Here is a 17352-nt window from a genome sequence, read left to right as displayed (position 1 = left end):
TAAATATCTGCATGCTTAACAACCAAATAAGAACACAACATAATTGCAAGGGCCCATATTCTCATATTCTCGACCATACATAATAGAGGCATGTTGGTATTCATTATTGTATATAATAAAGAATAACACACGGTACACAAATCTCACGCAATAAGAACGAGCACAGCGGAATGCTGAGGCTACTTTGACACATTCACATAGCAATGGCCAACATACTTGTAGTGGAACTGTGGCTCGGCTGGTGTGAAGATGTGCCAGGGTCAGAAGATCAACCAGGATCCTGACACCATTCGAATCCATGACTTCCTTCACATTTTTCTAAGATGGACAAAATTCATTTATAAGGCGAGGAATACTTACAGATAAAAGGAAAGCATTTTGATATAGTGCATCAAAGGGTTATGACAAACAGTTTCTAAATATATCTGGTTTGGGTTTTTTAGAAGCAGTTGCCACATTTTTAATGAATATTTGAGAGGTAAACCTGTGTCCATTTTCATATCTACGTCTAGAACATGTAAATCAGCTTGCGTCTGTCCTTTAGACCTCAGCTAGTGTAGAAACAAATTTACTCATGTGAGAAGAAAAGGTAAACCTACTCCTACTGGAGAAAGTTCAGAGAAGGGCCTAATAAAATGGTGAATGGGTTGCAGGATAAACATGATCAGGGAAGACTAAAGGGATCTCTAAGTGTAGCTTGGAGGACAGAAGAAATGGGGATGTCATATGAGAACTAAAATACATTGATTTATCTTCATTTCAAAGGAGGGGAAATATCAGAAAAAAGGTCATAATCTAAAACTAGAGGGTCAGAGGCTTAGACGTTTTACTTTACTAACAATGTGGTAGATGTTATAAGAGTATGGGAATCGGATAGTTGTATAATTATCCTGAATCTAATACGAGACCGATGACTGATTATGGATCGAGACTTTACAGGAGGAATACCGGGCAAACTCGATGGGCTGAATGGTACTTATCTGCTATCACATTCTATGTTTCTATGAACAGAAAGGATAAAGATAGGAAGAAAAAACATCTGCCATCTGTTTTGCACATTGAGTGTTTAATCGTAGGCTAGTCACCACTTATTAAAACTGCCCCAGAAGCAACAAGAACAGATTTATTTTTAGAGTATTTTTTTTAATTGCTGTTGAGTCATGTTTTTGTATAGATCATTGCCTTCCCCATTTTGAGAAGCAGAGTTCAATGTCATGACTTCTTTTGAAAACATACCATATTGATTATTACTGTTCCCCAAAGGTCATTATTGTAGCTATTAACCACTGTTGATATTAAATGTGTTTTATTTATAATGATATTTTAATGAGTACAAAAGGGTCAAACATACATGTTTTTTAATACAGATAGAAAATGCAATTTAGATGCATAAACAACCTTATTAAGAATGAGTTTGTTCAGGAATAAGATGAGTCTGTCTCTCTCCAGTCTGTCTGTACACTGTCAGAAAAAAAAAGAAAAATAAAGTTAAAACTGACCAACATTGAAAACACCAACTATCTGTTTAGAGGTACTTAAAATTCTCATGCAAAAAGCAACAGCACAATTTGCAATTCATCGGAGCTGTGGTATTCAAACTACGGTAAACGGACCCACAGCAGTTATCTTCAAAATAAGGAGAGGTGTATTTTTAAAATTTAAGAAAATTGGAGCAGAAGAAAACCATTTAACTATTGTTTTTGGTTTTATATTAGATACCAGTCTATGTAATTTAAATCAAAATAGTGTGCCATACTGCTTTCCTCCTCTTGCCTACCCATTGCTTACATATACACCACCCTGCTCCTGCCTACATGGATCACCTTTCACATTCAGATGGCTTCCGTGATGTTCATAACTTCATACACCATGGATTGCCCATTTAGAACTTCCCTAAAATCTTTTACTGTTGGTAACAAAATCACACACCACAAAATCATCATACAAAATCTACAAGCCTCCATACCTCACTCTGTATGTTCAACAGCAGGGAACTGCATTCTTAAATGGGGTATGAGCCAATGGGTGTGCAGCAATAGGACCTTATATTATGCATAATTATACTCTTGGAGTAAGATTATTAGACTGGTCTAGCCAGCTAATCCCAGTCCTATATAGTGTAAACGGGCCTGGTGGGGAGATGAGAGATCTCACTAAATTCAGCTCACTGAGAAGTGTAACACCGGCAAGACCCCAGTTTGGTGCCGCAGGTCCAATTTCTCAGGTTTTGATTAACTGGAATCGGGTTCAGACCAACCCTGAAGGTACTGAAGTAATGAAGCATGTTGTGCAAAAGTAATTAAATAGAAAGTAGAAAGAAATAGTAAATATTTGAGAAACAAGAAAGACTAATGGTATATGCTGATGATGTGTCTGTATGTCGCCTATTCATATTCGGGTCCTGAGACTGGTTATCCCGTGAATTTCTTCTGTGCAGATGGCCAGAAGAAAGATTTCTATAGCAAATGCTATAATTTGTGCATTGAGCGGCAGAATGATTCGTATCAACACCGACCCCGCATATTATGCCAGGACCTTTGGATGCCTGAAGGCTGAAGGTGACCTTTCAAGCAGATAAAAGCAGAGCACGGCCATTGTAGAACATCACGCTGCCTATATCAGCAATTTTGAATACTGTAGGATATCTTTTTTTTTGTAATATCTTGGGGTTAAGCACCCCATCTAGCACATAGGTACCTCATTGAAGGTGTTCAATGCTTCAAAGATTGCAGGATAGCCTCTGTGTTGTCTAATCCTAACTGACAGGGCCAGTCCTGGACCAAAGAGCACCCCAGACAAGAAGCCCCTTTGTCGCTCAAACCACTATACTCCACGACCAATGTAGGCATAAATCTTTCTATATGGCCCCCCAAACACAAATTGTCAGGCATTCTATTGCACCCGTCAGGTACCAGACTGACTTCTACACATTGGGGTTAACAGTCGGCTCTCCCTGGTCCAGGCACCACAGACAGTTGTCTGACTTCTCTGGTGCTAAGAACGACCCTGAACAAATCCATTGACAAAAGGATACCTTTATCTGAAATATTGTCATTTTGGACAATGCTATGCTTCAAAGTCTGTAACACCAGTTTGAGGAAGGCCTTTTTCTATTTCAGCATGACTGTGTCCCAGTGTATAAAGTAAGGTTTATAGAGACATGGTTGGATGAATTGGTGTTGAAGAACTTGACTGGCCGCACTGAGCCCTGACCTCAACCCCATTGAACACATTTGGAATGAATTGGAACGGAGTTTGCGAGCCTCGTCCAACATCAGGGCCTGACCTCACAAATCCTTTTTTGGCAGAACAGAAACAAATTCCTACATACACTTCAATATCTTGTGCAAAGCCTTCCCAGAAGAGTGGATGTTTTTATAGCCGCAAAGCAGGTACTAACTACATATTAATGCCCATGATTTTGTAATGGGATGTCCGACAAGCTTATATAAACTACTGTTCAACAGTTTTAGGTCACTTTTAAATGGAGAACAAAGACATTTCCAGCTGTAACATAATTGCAAAAAAAAAGGTTTTCTAACGATCAATTAGCCTTTTAAACTTGGATTAGCAAACATTCCATTAGAACCCAGGAGTGATGGGAGTGGTAAAGGGCCTCTGTACGCCTTTGAAGATATTCAATTTTCAGCTCCAATAGTCATTCAAAAGATTAACAAGGTCTGCAATGTATTTCTGATCTATTTCATGTTACTTTGTTGGACAAAACTTAATTTTCTTTCCAAAACAAGGACATTTCTAATTGACCCCAAACTTTTGAAGGGTGGTGTGTGTGTGTGCGATATATATATATATATATATATATATATTTGAAAAGTACTGATGCTCCATCTTAATTACAATACCTAAAACATACACTTCAAAATAGAACAACTAATTGCTTAATTATTTACATAAGTTTGTTTAGGTTGCTTTGCTTTACATTTACATTACATTCCACATTCATCAAGATAGGGGAAATAAAAAAAAAAAGGAATTCTCACCCTCTCGAGCATCCCAACAATATACCTAGTGTCACCAAATGGGCCAATCTCTTCATGGCACCTCCCATATACAATAGCCAGGGCTTGTAAACATAAGCACTTCATGTTCACTTTTGGGGTGAGCAGAAATCGATGATACAGTTCATTGAAAAACTCAAATCTAGACGCAAGGTAAGAAAACACATTTGGAACGGAACTCACTTTAGTAACAGAATAAAAGATTTTTCAATACTGTGCTTTAATCGTTTACTTACGATTGTTTTATTGCTCCAGTATCCTCATTATCATCCTCTTCCAGTAGTAACCGGAGATAGTAGTCTCCTATTTTAATTTCATCAGCCAGGCACTCATATTTTACCTAAATGAAAACGGGTTACACACAAGGATTCAGCTTTTCAAATATGTAAAATCAACTTATGTTGATTCACTTGTGATATACGCTCTAGTCAGTGGTAAGAACAGCAGCAATAAATCTATATATTTATTTATATCTATCTATATCACTTTCCTGCTAACATAATTGCAAAAGGGTTTCCTAGGGCTCAACTAGCCTTTTAAGCTAACGCGCAACATGCCATTGGAACACGAGTGATGGTTGCTGATGGACGCCTTTGAAGATCATCCATTTCCAGCTACAATAGTCATTTACAACAAAAACAATGTCTACACTGTATTTCTGATCAATTTGATGGGTTTTTTTGGCTTTTCTTTCAAACACAAGGAAATTTGACGTGTGTGTAGATATATGTATGTGTGTAGATAGATATATTATGTATAATGATAAGTTATTAGGTTTCAAATTGCAAAAAAAGACCCACAAAAGTATCTTGTCAGACTGGGATTCATTAACTTTGAATGACATTCATGTGTCATTCATACTGTGTAGGATAACATGAAAATATTAACCTATTGAATGGTAAAAACTCCACCGTACCTTACACTGCTTATTATTCCAGTAGAGTAAAGCATATCAATCCTTATCCTGCACCTATCACTTATATGTTATATTAATGGTTTTTTCTTCACTAAAATGTTTGCTCTTGTCCATTTTCTTTATCCAACAGGCATTTAAAGTAGAGATTTGCGATATGTTTATCCTTATTTTCTTAAAATGATTAAAAGATATATTTATTAAAGAAAAGGGCGTATGTGCAGATATACACAAATGTTAAAGAAATTGGTGTATAACTCAATAAAGATACAGTGCCCTCCATGAATATTGGCACCTTTGGTGAATATGAGCTCTCTGGATATCAAGCAATTGCAAACACAACACGTTTACCCCCCAAAAAAACGTTTAAAATTTGTGTGGTACAATTATTGGCACCCCTATGGATCAATATAAGAAATATATATTTGAAGTACATTTCTATTGACATTTCACAATTTTTTAGCACATGAATAGGAACAAGAAATTGTTCAACCATGACACATTAATACTCCATGACAGGGGTATAAATATTAGCAGACAATTAGGCCAAATTCCCTTAGCCATTTATCAAATTGGGTAAAACCAAGGAATATAGCTGTGATGTAGGCAAAAATGTGTTTAGCTTTAAAAAATAGGAAGTGGCTATAAGAAAATAGCAAAGGCATTAAAAATTACAATTTTCGCCATGACGGCAATAATGAAGAAGTTCAAGTCAACTGGAAATGTTATGAGTCAACAGGAAGGGGATGTGTGTCTATACCGTCTCAACACACTGTGAAGAGGATGAATCGAGTGTCCAAAAACATTCAAGGATCGCAGCTTAAGAATTGTAGAAGTTAGTTGCGTCTTGGAGTCATAAAGTCTCCAAAACTACAATCCAACGTCACCTACATCACCACAAGTTGTTTGGTTTTGGTTTCAAGAAAACAGCCTCTACACTCAAAAACAAACTCTATTAGTGGAGGACGCTGTGTGTACCATAAATACAAGTACATGGGTAGCACAGATACCTCAAACTCATGATGATTCCAAGATATCACTGTGGAGCTTCCAAGTTCACGATCTACATTAAATGCTCTCATTTCTGCTTCCAGGGAGTCTCTCAATTCTTCCCTGGTTTTGAAGTTCCAGATTAAATCCCATCGCGCATGGTCCTGATGAAACCTGAAATGCCAAGAGTATCGTTTTACCAGTTGTTTCTGAAACTCATTGCAATTTATATTACACCCAGGTGGTTCATTTTATGGTACTCCAAAAATGTATTTGGAGGTCTCCATCACAATGTATTTGAGGTCTCCATCACAACATGACCGTACGTACATAACTTCAAGTCTATGACTGTTAATTACATCAAAAATTAACTATATGTAAGGTGGTAGATTGAATGTAATGTAGTTCCATGTAGTTATTGATAAGCTCGACAATATTTTTCTTGTGTGGGTACTTTGCATGAATTCATAGGATCATCCGCAGACAGCATATAAGATATTGCCACAATTAAAACAGCCACATGTTTAAAGCTTTAAGCCATGTTATACAACTGGTTGGTAGCCTTAATGTTTAGGGTGTACTGTATTACATCATTAATGTAATTGGTTCTGCCTTTAACTGGTACAAGACCCTCCACACTGTAAACTTGGACTATTCTCGAACATCTTGTTCAGAGAGTATATCTGCTTTGTATGCTAAGCATGTTTGCAGCTTTAACCTGTACAATACAAATGTATAAAGTAACAGGTATGTGTTAAGTAAGAAACAAAGGGTAAAGTATTAAAAAGTGACTCATTCCTTCATTGATATGTATTATGTATATTCCTAACTAAGAGAATTTACCTGTAGTAGAAAAGCTCCCAGTTTGATTCTATTTTTATCCGTTGTCGTCTTTTACGAAGAATAACCGGCTTTTGGGCAATATTCTGTTAATAGAAACCAAGCTTGTAGATGGAATATAACACATCAGGACAATTATTAAAAACAGATAATATTTAGTACATTTAGAGAAGAGAGAGCTCACAGCTACAATGGCATTAGCATCCAAACACAGGACAGGAAAAATAAGCTTGCTATATTATTTCTTAATTAACGCAATTTTGTTAATCTCTTTACCTTTCGTTAAGACAGGATTGTTTCCTCTGTCTTTTACTTCAACCAGCTGGTGGAGAGGCTGCCTGGCAATCCTGCCGGTCGTTAAAATGATTTGTCATCATGAAACACAGTGCTGATGTTGCACAGAGCTGATTAAAGGAGCTGGAGGAGCTGACTCTAAAGAGTCAATCACTTCCAGGTACCAAAAGTCAGCTTTTGGCAGCCCAAACATTCTGTGTCATGATGAAACCCAGTCATTCTAATGACAGGCAGGATCTGGGTGAAGAAAAGGATGAAGGAGACACTCTTGCCTTAACAAAAGGAGGAAGGATTAACAAAATGGGGTCAACTCAAAGGCTCAAGTAAACCCAGGAGTAAGAAACACTGGGTCCCTAGGGACATGCCAGGTAATCCTGACAGAATCCTCCAGCACAGAGAAGCATGGTCCGCTAAATAAATAGTCTACAAAGACTTGCTGCTCAAGTGCAGCTAAATGGAAAGCTACTCATCCCTGTTAAAATATAATGGTGTAACAATCTTACACACAGATTATTAAAATTTCTTAAGCTTAGTATTTTACCTCTTTCTGTGCAATTCCCATCCTGTCTCTCCAGTGCAATAGAACAATGTCAACTTTTTCCTTGGCAAACTTCTCAACTTCTTTAGCAGCTTTACCAGCAATCCTTTGCCACTCTGGAACTTTGTTAAATTTGCCATATTGGTCCTGCGGGACAAGAGTAATGTGAAAACATTACATCATTGACTTGATGTGTGTAAACAACACAACAGCTAATCACCAATTGTAATGTAGTTCAACCATGTTCCCTACAGCTGCCTTAAAAACTAAAAGGGAAACTACAGCTATTGATTTATGAGCAAATTGTGTATCCATTAAACTAAGATTCAAACGTTTGGGGTCACTTAGCTGTTGTCATGGAAAACAAGGACATTTATGCTGACATCAATGAAAAAGGGTTTTCTAATGATCAATTAGCCTTTTAATTGTAAACAATTTGTACCATTGAAACACAGGAGTCGTGGTTGCAAAGGGCCTCTGCATGCCTATGAAGATATTCCATTTCCAGCTACATTAGTCATCTACAACATTAACCATGTCTACACTGTATTTCTGATCCATTTTAATTGACAAAATGTGCTTTTTTTCTAAGTGACCCCAAACTTTTGGACGGTAGGGTATGCATCTATATATGAAATAAATATGATTGAGATACCATATATTATATATAGTGAGAGAACCACAAGAATAAAAGCAAAAAGGAATACATGAAGTGGTTACACAAATGTCATAAGACTGTTGTCCATGTGAGGAAAGAGCATAAATTCAAGCCTTATAAAATAGTCTAATGTGCCCAAATGGAAAACAGAGAAGTAACACAATTACAAATATAATATTCTATTAAAATGTGGAAACATTTTCATATATTTGCAAATTAAAACAAAAAAAGCCACAGTAACCACATGGCAGACTATATAAATAAGAACTTACTGAAGCAATTTTCAAATTATCCCTGATGTGCATTCGGTCGACGTCCTTTTCGGGAACTAGATCAGGACTGTCCAGGTATGCCAGCAAACCTGGAGGCTAGAAAGCAAACCAAATGTAAAACACACCAAACACACGCACACTCATCAATTCTAGAACACGGCTTCTAAAGTCATATCCTCAAGCCTGACAAAAGGTCTGAGCTTTCAATATCTTCACACGTTAATACAAGTGAATATATTGTGACTTTATAAAGGCGGACTTTAAGATCCTCTTGCTTAAAAGGTTTCTTTTCATGAAATTCATTTCACCAAATTTGTACACATTAGGTCCCATCCTTAAAATGTCTCTGAAACACTGCCAACACGCAGATTGCAACAGAGTGTAAAAAACAACACAACAAAAATCCATCAGCATTAGATACAAGGGACAAACTCATTTGTTATCAAGAGTGTCTTTTTCCGCACAAAACCCATGACGTAAGTTTGTTTGCCCCTGACATGACGTGTCTTGAATGAATGAATGAAGTGTGTTGATTTTACACGGTCTTTTGTTTGGTTATAGCTACCCGCTGTAAGGTACTCGCAACCTCCCTGCTTCGACTGCAGCCGTGCTTCCCCTCCACAAAAGGTTCCCAACTACTGTTGTCCCCTCATTGCTGGTTTCCAGTCTCACAAAAGTAAAACAAACATCTGTTTATAACATTGCCCCCAATGTTGGGCTCTGAAAGGTTAAAATATGTCTGCAAAAAATGGCCAATTTACGCCTACATAATTGTTTCTTACCAAAATACGTTTCAGCAAATTTGAAGCCGTCATATTGTCCGCTGTCCAAAGGCCCACTAAATGTCTGCTTAGCTGTCTGAAAAACAACCAACCTTTGGATGAGGTTTGCTTCTCATTAAACCAATATAATAAATATTTATAAAATTATAAAGGACTATAAACATAAAAGATGACAAGCATTCACCTGTTTGTGAGCATTCTCTGATCAACGCTTATGGTAAACATAGCAGTGTGCAAGTGTCGAGGTAAGGCACCTTCACTTAGTGCAAGTTCCTGCATCTTTGTAGCTATTTCTTTATCAGCTTCCTTAAGGGGGAGTAAAAAATGGAAATTAGATGCAGGTTTATCATGTATTATATTTACTTTTTAATACAAAAACTTATTTAGTGGCCAAACTGCAAAAACTGTGCTGCATATTTATATGTTTATACAGATCTTGTCAGTCAGGATATGAATTCTGCATGTGACCTTTAGTTTTACAGACCCTGGAGTCTTTTAGTCAAAGGTTATACAGTTTTAGGGCCAACGTTGTAAAAAATGTAAAGTTTTAGGGAACGCGAATGTCTCTTCCACAGATCTAACACAGCAATCATACAATATACTTGCATGAAGTAGTTCTGAGCTTACTACTGGGTGATCACATATCCGAGAATGGTTGGTAACGTACATTCAACAATATACATACATAAAACACTTACCTCTATAATAGCTTTCATCACTAAGCCGGCTCCTTTCACAATAGCCATAGAGGGATGCTAAAATATACAGACAAGAAAAACAGTCTTAATACTATAACAAAATAGGAACATGGCAACGTGCATTAGCATATTACATCTCTATCCTAATACATGCAGCAACAAGTACCTTTCATCGATTTAATCAAATGGAACACACACCGAATGACTCGCCTATTCATGCTAATTATGTGCACATCATGTAAAATATATTTAATAAACAGGAAATATTTAAAAAAATGCAGAGCAAATATTTTTTTGGAAAAAGTATTAAAATATGGTAAAAATATTTTTTACTGAATTTGTCAAATACCTTCTGTAAAAACTGAGCAGTTATGACTACTTTTTAGGTCCATTTATGCTAAACACAGTACTTCTGACAGTCAGTCAGACTACTTCTTACTTTACTGATTTTACCTGGAACAGCTTGAAGAGGGTTCTCCCATTAGATGCCACCATCTCCAGCAACATGTCAAACTGTTGCCCTTCCGTTGTCTCGCTGTATGGAGCACATAGTGCAAAGGTGAGGAAGTCCAGTAGTGAACTGATCACAAGAGCACCTGTTCCATAATTCTAATGAAGAAGGGAGAGAAGCTTCATTTAATTTACTGCCCATGGTACCTTGTTCTAAGAATATACTGCTTTGCATGGGGACACTTCAACATGAAAGCAGTGTAGATAAAAAAAAATATACGGTATATGGTGATTCTAAAAAAATCAGTTACATTTTATCAAGAGATCCCAGAGCAAATAGACCATAGGTGGAGAAGATATAGATCTTCAGGGTCTTTGTATGACCCACAGCTTATGTTTCACTGCTTTCAATCATGAATGTAATGATAGCAACGATAGTTACTATTAATTTGATGCTTAAACTAGTGGTTTAGTACTGGTTTTCATAAGATACAATTATTTTTAGCTAACAAAAAAACATTTTCTAAACAGTCTAATGAAGCATTGTATGTTTCACATCATCATAGAGTACAAAACCTGCTTACCACATGGGAATTAAACTTTTCAAGCAAGTTTTCCAGAAACTTTTTAGAAGAAAGAAGGGATGCTTTGTTCAGTTGCTCTTGCCTCAAGTCATAGTCATCATGCATCGGCTGTAGAATGAGCGAGTTTAAAGAAAGTGTTAAACATTAAGCAGAACATTTCTGCTGCTGACACACAGAAGTACTTTGGGAGTCCTATAGCTTGACACAGGTACGCTCTTAATCTCACTAGCTTGGGAAACTGAACCTAGTTTAAGTTATAGGTCACGGTATTGACAGAATACTGAAAAGGTTAAGTATGTTCCCAAAAAAATATTCAAAAAAGACATGAATAAGTTGGTTGTTATATGATGCTAAGGCAAGAAGCTGTGATCATCTACATTATTAAATACAGTAAAAAGGGGATGCAGAATAGGTTAGGAGGTTACAAGATAAAAAGCTAATTGTATGTCCAAGAAAGACACAGCATGCTGTCTTACCCCAGGTATTTAAATACAATTTCAAGAATGTGTGTTTTTTTCCCCCCAGACAACTAGAACAACAGAAGTTTAAAGACTTACACACATCAGCGCACAAAGCATATCAATTGCAGCATGGGTCACTCCATCATTGTTTCTCTTCAGAGCCTTCACTACTTTGACACCAAGACGTTCCCTGAACCTTAAAATATTTGTAAAAAAAAAAAAAGAAGAAAAGAAATTATACATATCTGTGTGTATACATCCTTATATTTTAAACACAGTAGAACATATTATATAGTTTATGAAAAAAGGTAACATATCCTAGTAGAAATGTAGAATGGAAGTTTTTCTTTCTTTAAACTGCAAGGCATGGCGTAGTTATTTGCCTTGATCAACATTGATAATGCCAAAAAAAACTTTATAAAAAAAGGTAGGACAAGAGGAAATGAATGGAAAAGATGATGTGGTAACACATTGGGGTTTTATTGTACTTTTTTGTAATTTATCTATTACTCTATAGCTATAGTCTATGTGCTTTTGCTATAAATCCACAACGCTTACGTTCATTGACTTCAGCAGTTAGATATTTTTATTTAAGCACACCCCATTAGGACTATCATTTTATCACTAGTGGCCAGAGAATATTAGGTTCCAATGGGAGACCCTACACTTGTCACATATGGATTAAGTGATCAATTCTGACTCAACAATACTAAAGCATGATTCAGAGCATATATAGAAACTGATCTGTAGCATAGCTATGTATGAAGTATGTATCCTTGCATTCCTACAAACAAGATAAGGAAAACTGATTAACAGTAGTACCTGGATCTGGCAGATGATTCAGCAAATATGCCAGAAAGTGTGATCTATAGGTTACTAGGAATTTGGTAAATTCTGCAAAGTGAGCTATACTACTGGGCTGCTTATCTGCTAGCCCTATCTGAGATCATTTATGATCTTGGGGCACATGATCTAGCAATCCCCAAGCTAAGCTAAGAAGAAATGATGGACTCAAGCCCGATTTTTTACAAAGAAACAATTGATATAAATGTTCCTAGTGCTTGATAAACATTTTACTAATAAAAACTAATAAGTGTATAGTGTCTAATCAATGATAAAAATAAAAGAAACACCATAATGTTTAGAAAGTACACTATTGATTGTTCATGCAGTTGTAGTGGACGAGGACATGGGGGATCATTACTTTGAGTTGCCTGAAATCATAATAATAAGAAACCAATATCAAGTCAGAGTCTGCCATGAGAAGCAAGATTTCCAAGTGAGGCATGATTTAAGAGTAAACAGCCAAATAAAAAGAGATTGCTAGAAACTACATGTTATATCTGTATCTTTATTAAACCAGCAAGTTAACCAGCCAGAACACATTCCCTAAACTGTATCTGTGAGTGCTAAACTGGAAGCCATTTTCTATTGCCTTTACTTTACCATCTTCAGATACGGCTATGTAGTTGCACTTGCTTTCAATACCTTTGCCAAGACCGTATGTTAGGTTGTATGAGGCATAACATTATTACTTTTTATTAATGCTGTTATGACATAAAAAAGGATCAACAATATTGTCACATGTGCTAATAGAAATATATCCACAAGGAATTCTAGAACCTGAACTTCCCAGCAATCCATCCATTTTTGCATTAAATACAGTGAATAAAATAGTTTTAGACTTCTACATGAACCCAGAATACTCACACAATTTACCTTTTTGTCACTTCATAATAAGTGGAAAGATTATGAATTAGGGTATGGTATGATAATGTACCCAATCCCAAAGCAAACATAACTTCACCTGTCTAAAGTACCTAACAGTAATTTCATGCCAATTTTATTTTAAATACAATGCAATGTTTGGGGTGCATTATTTCCTTAGCAGAATATTTTATTTAATGCTAATTTAATGTAGATATGTGGGCAAATTTTTACTTATTACTACTTAGGACACTAAGAATACGGTACAAACTATGACTCACTCAGCATTTTATACAGAGACAAAACTCAATGAAACTGAAAACTCAGAATGATGAATAAAGTATGGTACCTTAACATGGAAAATGTGCAAGATGACAGCTTATAAGTTCTACAAATAGACACCTATAACATATTTGTGCGCTGGTATATAAAGTTGTGACGTCATTAATAAAAAGCCTAAAGAAACATGCGTAGAAGAGGCCGAAGGCAGATTTTCAGTGCAACAAGCTGATTAGCTGCTTACTTTGGGAGCTGAGTGAAGGCCAGGAATCCAGCTTTGGAAGCCACTAATCGTCGGACTGCCTGGAATTGGCTTTCCAGTTCGGCACTTGATGCTGCAGCATCTCCTTCTTGGGACAGTAAGGATGTTATGGCATTATTAATTAACTTCTCTTTGTTCTCAGAAAAGAGACCCTGTTTTAAAAACAAAAATGAATTAGGTTCTACAACAGCACTTGGACAAGTGTAAAAAAACAGAATAGTGACATTAAATATTTATCCTACTTTAACATAGTATTTCCACATGTACAATATATCAAATACTTACATCTTGTGTTACAGCATGCAAAACTCCACTGTAAGATATGTTAGAGTTGAATCTAAATACTGCATCAGCAAAGACACCATCTAGAAAAGAAATAACATTTTAGTATTCTACCAAATGTTCATTATACTAACAGACATGCATAATCATTCAGATCCAGGTAAATAAAAAGAGGAAGGTCAGCAATGTGAAGCCATAATATGTGAATGAGATTTAACATCATAAAAGCATCAAATAACAGAATAAAGACAATGTATAACGGATAAATTAAGGTACAGGCTAGGACCATCATGACAAAATAAAGTAATACATATTGTTTCAGCATACAGGCAAGTTCACAGGCAGCCTTCTAAAGGGATCTTCCAAAACACCCTGAATTTAAATCTGTACATTTTCTATATGTGGCATAGGGATAATCCCATAGTTCACTTACTTGGTGGTGTAGTTAGAAATCTTAAGTGAAGACTTTCTACTTCTTCATCCACAGGAACACTCATTAAACCCCAACGCTGACCTCTCTGAGTTGGGGTCATCTTGACACAAACATCCCTATTGCCTGAAGCTCTAACGCCATCCAGCAGGCTTGCCAACAATGAATCTCTGGAAACAAAATAAGTACAATGTAAATCCTATTAGTATTGAGGAAAGCTGACAAAAAAGAGCCAACCAATGCGTTTGTGATAAAGTACCGAACTCATCTGACATCATTATTTGGAAACTTAAAAACCAAAAAAAAAACATTAATACAGTAAACTTAGAGACAATTTAGATAAACGCATATTAAAACACCCTGAACATTCTTCCAAAATGAATACAAAATGAAAAGAATGTTTGCCCGACACAGAAGCTGCAGGCCTGCTGCAGCAACTGTCCTCTTCCTCCATTGTCTGACATTTCTTGCCACAAACTGGCTGCTTGTAACAGTCATTCAGTGATAGGAAAGTACTGAATCAAAAGAAGTGCCCTAAATGTGTGGGATCAGAGGTCAGCCAATCACATCTCTCATGCACATTTAACTAGGGTGACCATGTCCCTTTAATAAATGTTTTAAGAAAATCACAAAATACATTGACTTTTTCAATTATTTAGATGCTAACAAACACGCTACAATTTTGTTAAAATAGGAACATACACAATACCTAAAATCTAAAAGATAGGTCAAAGGTTTAAAAGAAAATGCTTTAAAATATCTTAGTTTATGTGGCTATATTTAATTTTTTTTTTTTTTTTTAAAGACAAAAGAAATATAAACAAAATTCTCATATTCCAGAAAACCCCATAGAGGGTGAGATTATCAGTACAAGTGCTTATCTTCCTAAGAAGTGTTTATAACAGAAACATGGAATTCAATGGCAAAAATTTACTGGCATATGGTTCAGATTGTATTTCTCTATTTATTTTTAAGTAAAAAAAAAAAAAGTCATATTCATATTTTAAAGAACACAGTGTTGGCAGCGGCACAAATTAACCAATTTTTAGATCTAAATAATAACGCTGAGGTTATCCTAACAGGCTAAACATGAAAGATGATTTGCAAATCCCAAGAGCTAGTTAATAGCACTTTCTGTAGTATTTTTTCTGAAACAGTATAAATATTGCCAAAAGGAAAAGATTTCCCTATACACTTAATTCCTGGTACACAATGGAACCAGTTTTTGTATCAGTTTTCATCGACTAGATTGTAAGTTCGCAAGAGCAGGGCCCTCTTCTCCTTTGCACCAGTTTGCTATTGTATGGGTTTATAAATTCTTCTAATGAATGTAACAGCTCTGCGGAATAGGCCGGCCCTTTATAAATAAATGTAATGTAAATCCAATTAGATGGCAATGTAGCATTAAGATCAAGGAGATAACATGGACAATCGATGGATCAGTGCTGGCTGAATTTTACCTTTCAGTTGAAGAGTATTTGCGAATTTGTCCTTTGATGAACTCAATGGTAAAAAGCTGAGGGTTTTCAGGGTCATATACAAGTGCAAAAATCTTTAAGAGAAACGAATAAAACACATTAAAATGCAATATCCATACATTTCATCAATGCACATGTACATTTTGAAACGCCAAACAGGACACAATTTTAAAGAGGCATATTGGGGCATTAGTTGATTACAGGTTGTATGCAAAGACACAAATGGGGACTTATGAAAAACTGACAAGCTCCTAGGATTGAAAGATGTATAAGGTCAAAGAACAAAACCACAGCAGATACTAACCTCTCCTAGCGGTTTAAGTGTTACAATATTATAGGTGGCTGGGTCCCGCTCCACTAAGCAAGTTTCAGTAAGTGCTAGCAATCGTTTCACTGGCTCCTGAAAATATCCAACCAAGAAACAAAGTCACAAGCGTCCAGATTTTATTTCATTACAAAAACTCAGAATAATAATGCATAAAATCTTAATACAGCTGTGTAACTCTTACCGAATGCCTTGGCGTGATTTTTTGAACAATAAATTCTGCTAATGAAGTGATTGATTCGTCATTGCTATATTTCCCCAAGCGAAGGCCGACGTATTGTTCAAACTCTATGGGGTCTTTTCTTATCCTTAAGGAGATGCCAATATAGTTCCCAGCATGTTCTATGGCACTTTTTATTATCTCTTCTCTCTGCTCTGTTGCAAATAAGTGCTATAAAATAAGGAACAAATATTTTATGTAATAAACCAAAAAAAAAGAACCCACAACGAACAGACTAGACAGTCCTCTGTGTAGATGCAGAGATGTACTTTTGAACAGTGTTTTTAATGGTCTTTTGCAAAAGTAACAAGTTATAGTAAGTTTTATACAATTTTAAAGTAAGTGTAAATTGCATAAATGTAATGATGCTAAACACCATGTAGGTGACAGGTCCATTTTTTATAGACTGTTTTTTTTTTTGCTTGGAGAAACAATAATTGGAAGATTTTTCATATTTTTCCATACTTTCCAGGGTACAGTGTTGTGTTTTAATCATACCAGTGGTTCTCAAAAAGGGGCACACATTGGAAGGGACCCATGTGGATCTGCAACTGTCCACCTTTCCTTATGCATGGCTTCTGTCAACAGGACTATAAGCAAAGTCTGTTGTTGCCTATACCTGATCATGATAAGTGCTACAATAGCATTTGTCATAAAGAAAAGCTACATAGAACTTTAAGAACTGAAAGGGAGGTAAAATATGATTTGCCTCCTACAATGTATTTAGTGCCTCTTTAATGTTATAACTTAACAGCAACAATGTATTCAGGGAGTGCCGCTGTGGGTCAGGCCAGAGCCCAAATTAAATACATTACTAGTTAACAGCAATATATGCATTAGTAGAGGAGAAAAAAAACTAATAAATGAAAT

The 17352-nt window shown here is 36.0% G+C and overlaps 1 protein-coding gene across 2 annotated transcripts in view; it reads right to left on the bottom strand.

Annotated features, from left to right (window-relative positions):
* The window catches only part of DNAJC13 (DnaJ heat shock protein family (Hsp40) member C13), a 57403-nt gene that overhangs the window by 22793 nt on the left and 17258 nt on the right, over positions 1 to 17352 (bottom strand). For both annotated transcript variants that reach the window (XR_008354249.1, XM_053466329.1), the window contains exons 7-26: positions 16447 to 16653; positions 16242 to 16337; positions 15920 to 16011; positions 14463 to 14629; positions 14033 to 14112; positions 13730 to 13899; positions 11596 to 11695; positions 11039 to 11146; positions 10458 to 10613; positions 10005 to 10061; positions 9491 to 9612; positions 9307 to 9382; positions 8525 to 8620; positions 7598 to 7741; positions 6766 to 6848; positions 5943 to 6096; positions 4256 to 4359; positions 4002 to 4161; positions 1399 to 1461; positions 217 to 318 (exon numbers count right to left, since the gene is read on the bottom strand). Coding sequence is in view for 1 of the 2 variants with exons in the window: in XM_053466329.1 (XP_053322304.1) it covers positions 217 to 318; positions 1399 to 1461; positions 4002 to 4161; positions 4256 to 4359; positions 5943 to 6096; positions 6766 to 6848; positions 7598 to 7741; positions 8525 to 8620; positions 9307 to 9382; positions 9491 to 9612; positions 10005 to 10061; positions 10458 to 10613; positions 11039 to 11146; positions 11596 to 11695; positions 13730 to 13899; positions 14033 to 14112; positions 14463 to 14629; positions 15920 to 16011; positions 16242 to 16337; positions 16447 to 16653 (2337 nt within the window). In the remaining variant the exon portion in view is untranslated. The remainder of the gene's footprint in view (positions 1 to 216; positions 319 to 1398; positions 1462 to 4001; positions 4162 to 4255; positions 4360 to 5942; positions 6097 to 6765; positions 6849 to 7597; positions 7742 to 8524; positions 8621 to 9306; positions 9383 to 9490; positions 9613 to 10004; positions 10062 to 10457; positions 10614 to 11038; positions 11147 to 11595; positions 11696 to 13729; positions 13900 to 14032; positions 14113 to 14462; positions 14630 to 15919; positions 16012 to 16241; positions 16338 to 16446; positions 16654 to 17352) is intronic.

Source organism: Spea bombifrons, chromosome 5 (genome assembly GCF_027358695.1).
Source record: "Spea bombifrons isolate aSpeBom1 chromosome 5, aSpeBom1.2.pri, whole genome shotgun sequence".
Classification (NCBI taxonomy): Eukaryota; Metazoa; Chordata; class Amphibia; order Anura; family Pelobatidae; genus Spea; species Spea bombifrons.
This window is presented reverse-complemented; position numbering and strand designations above follow the sequence as displayed.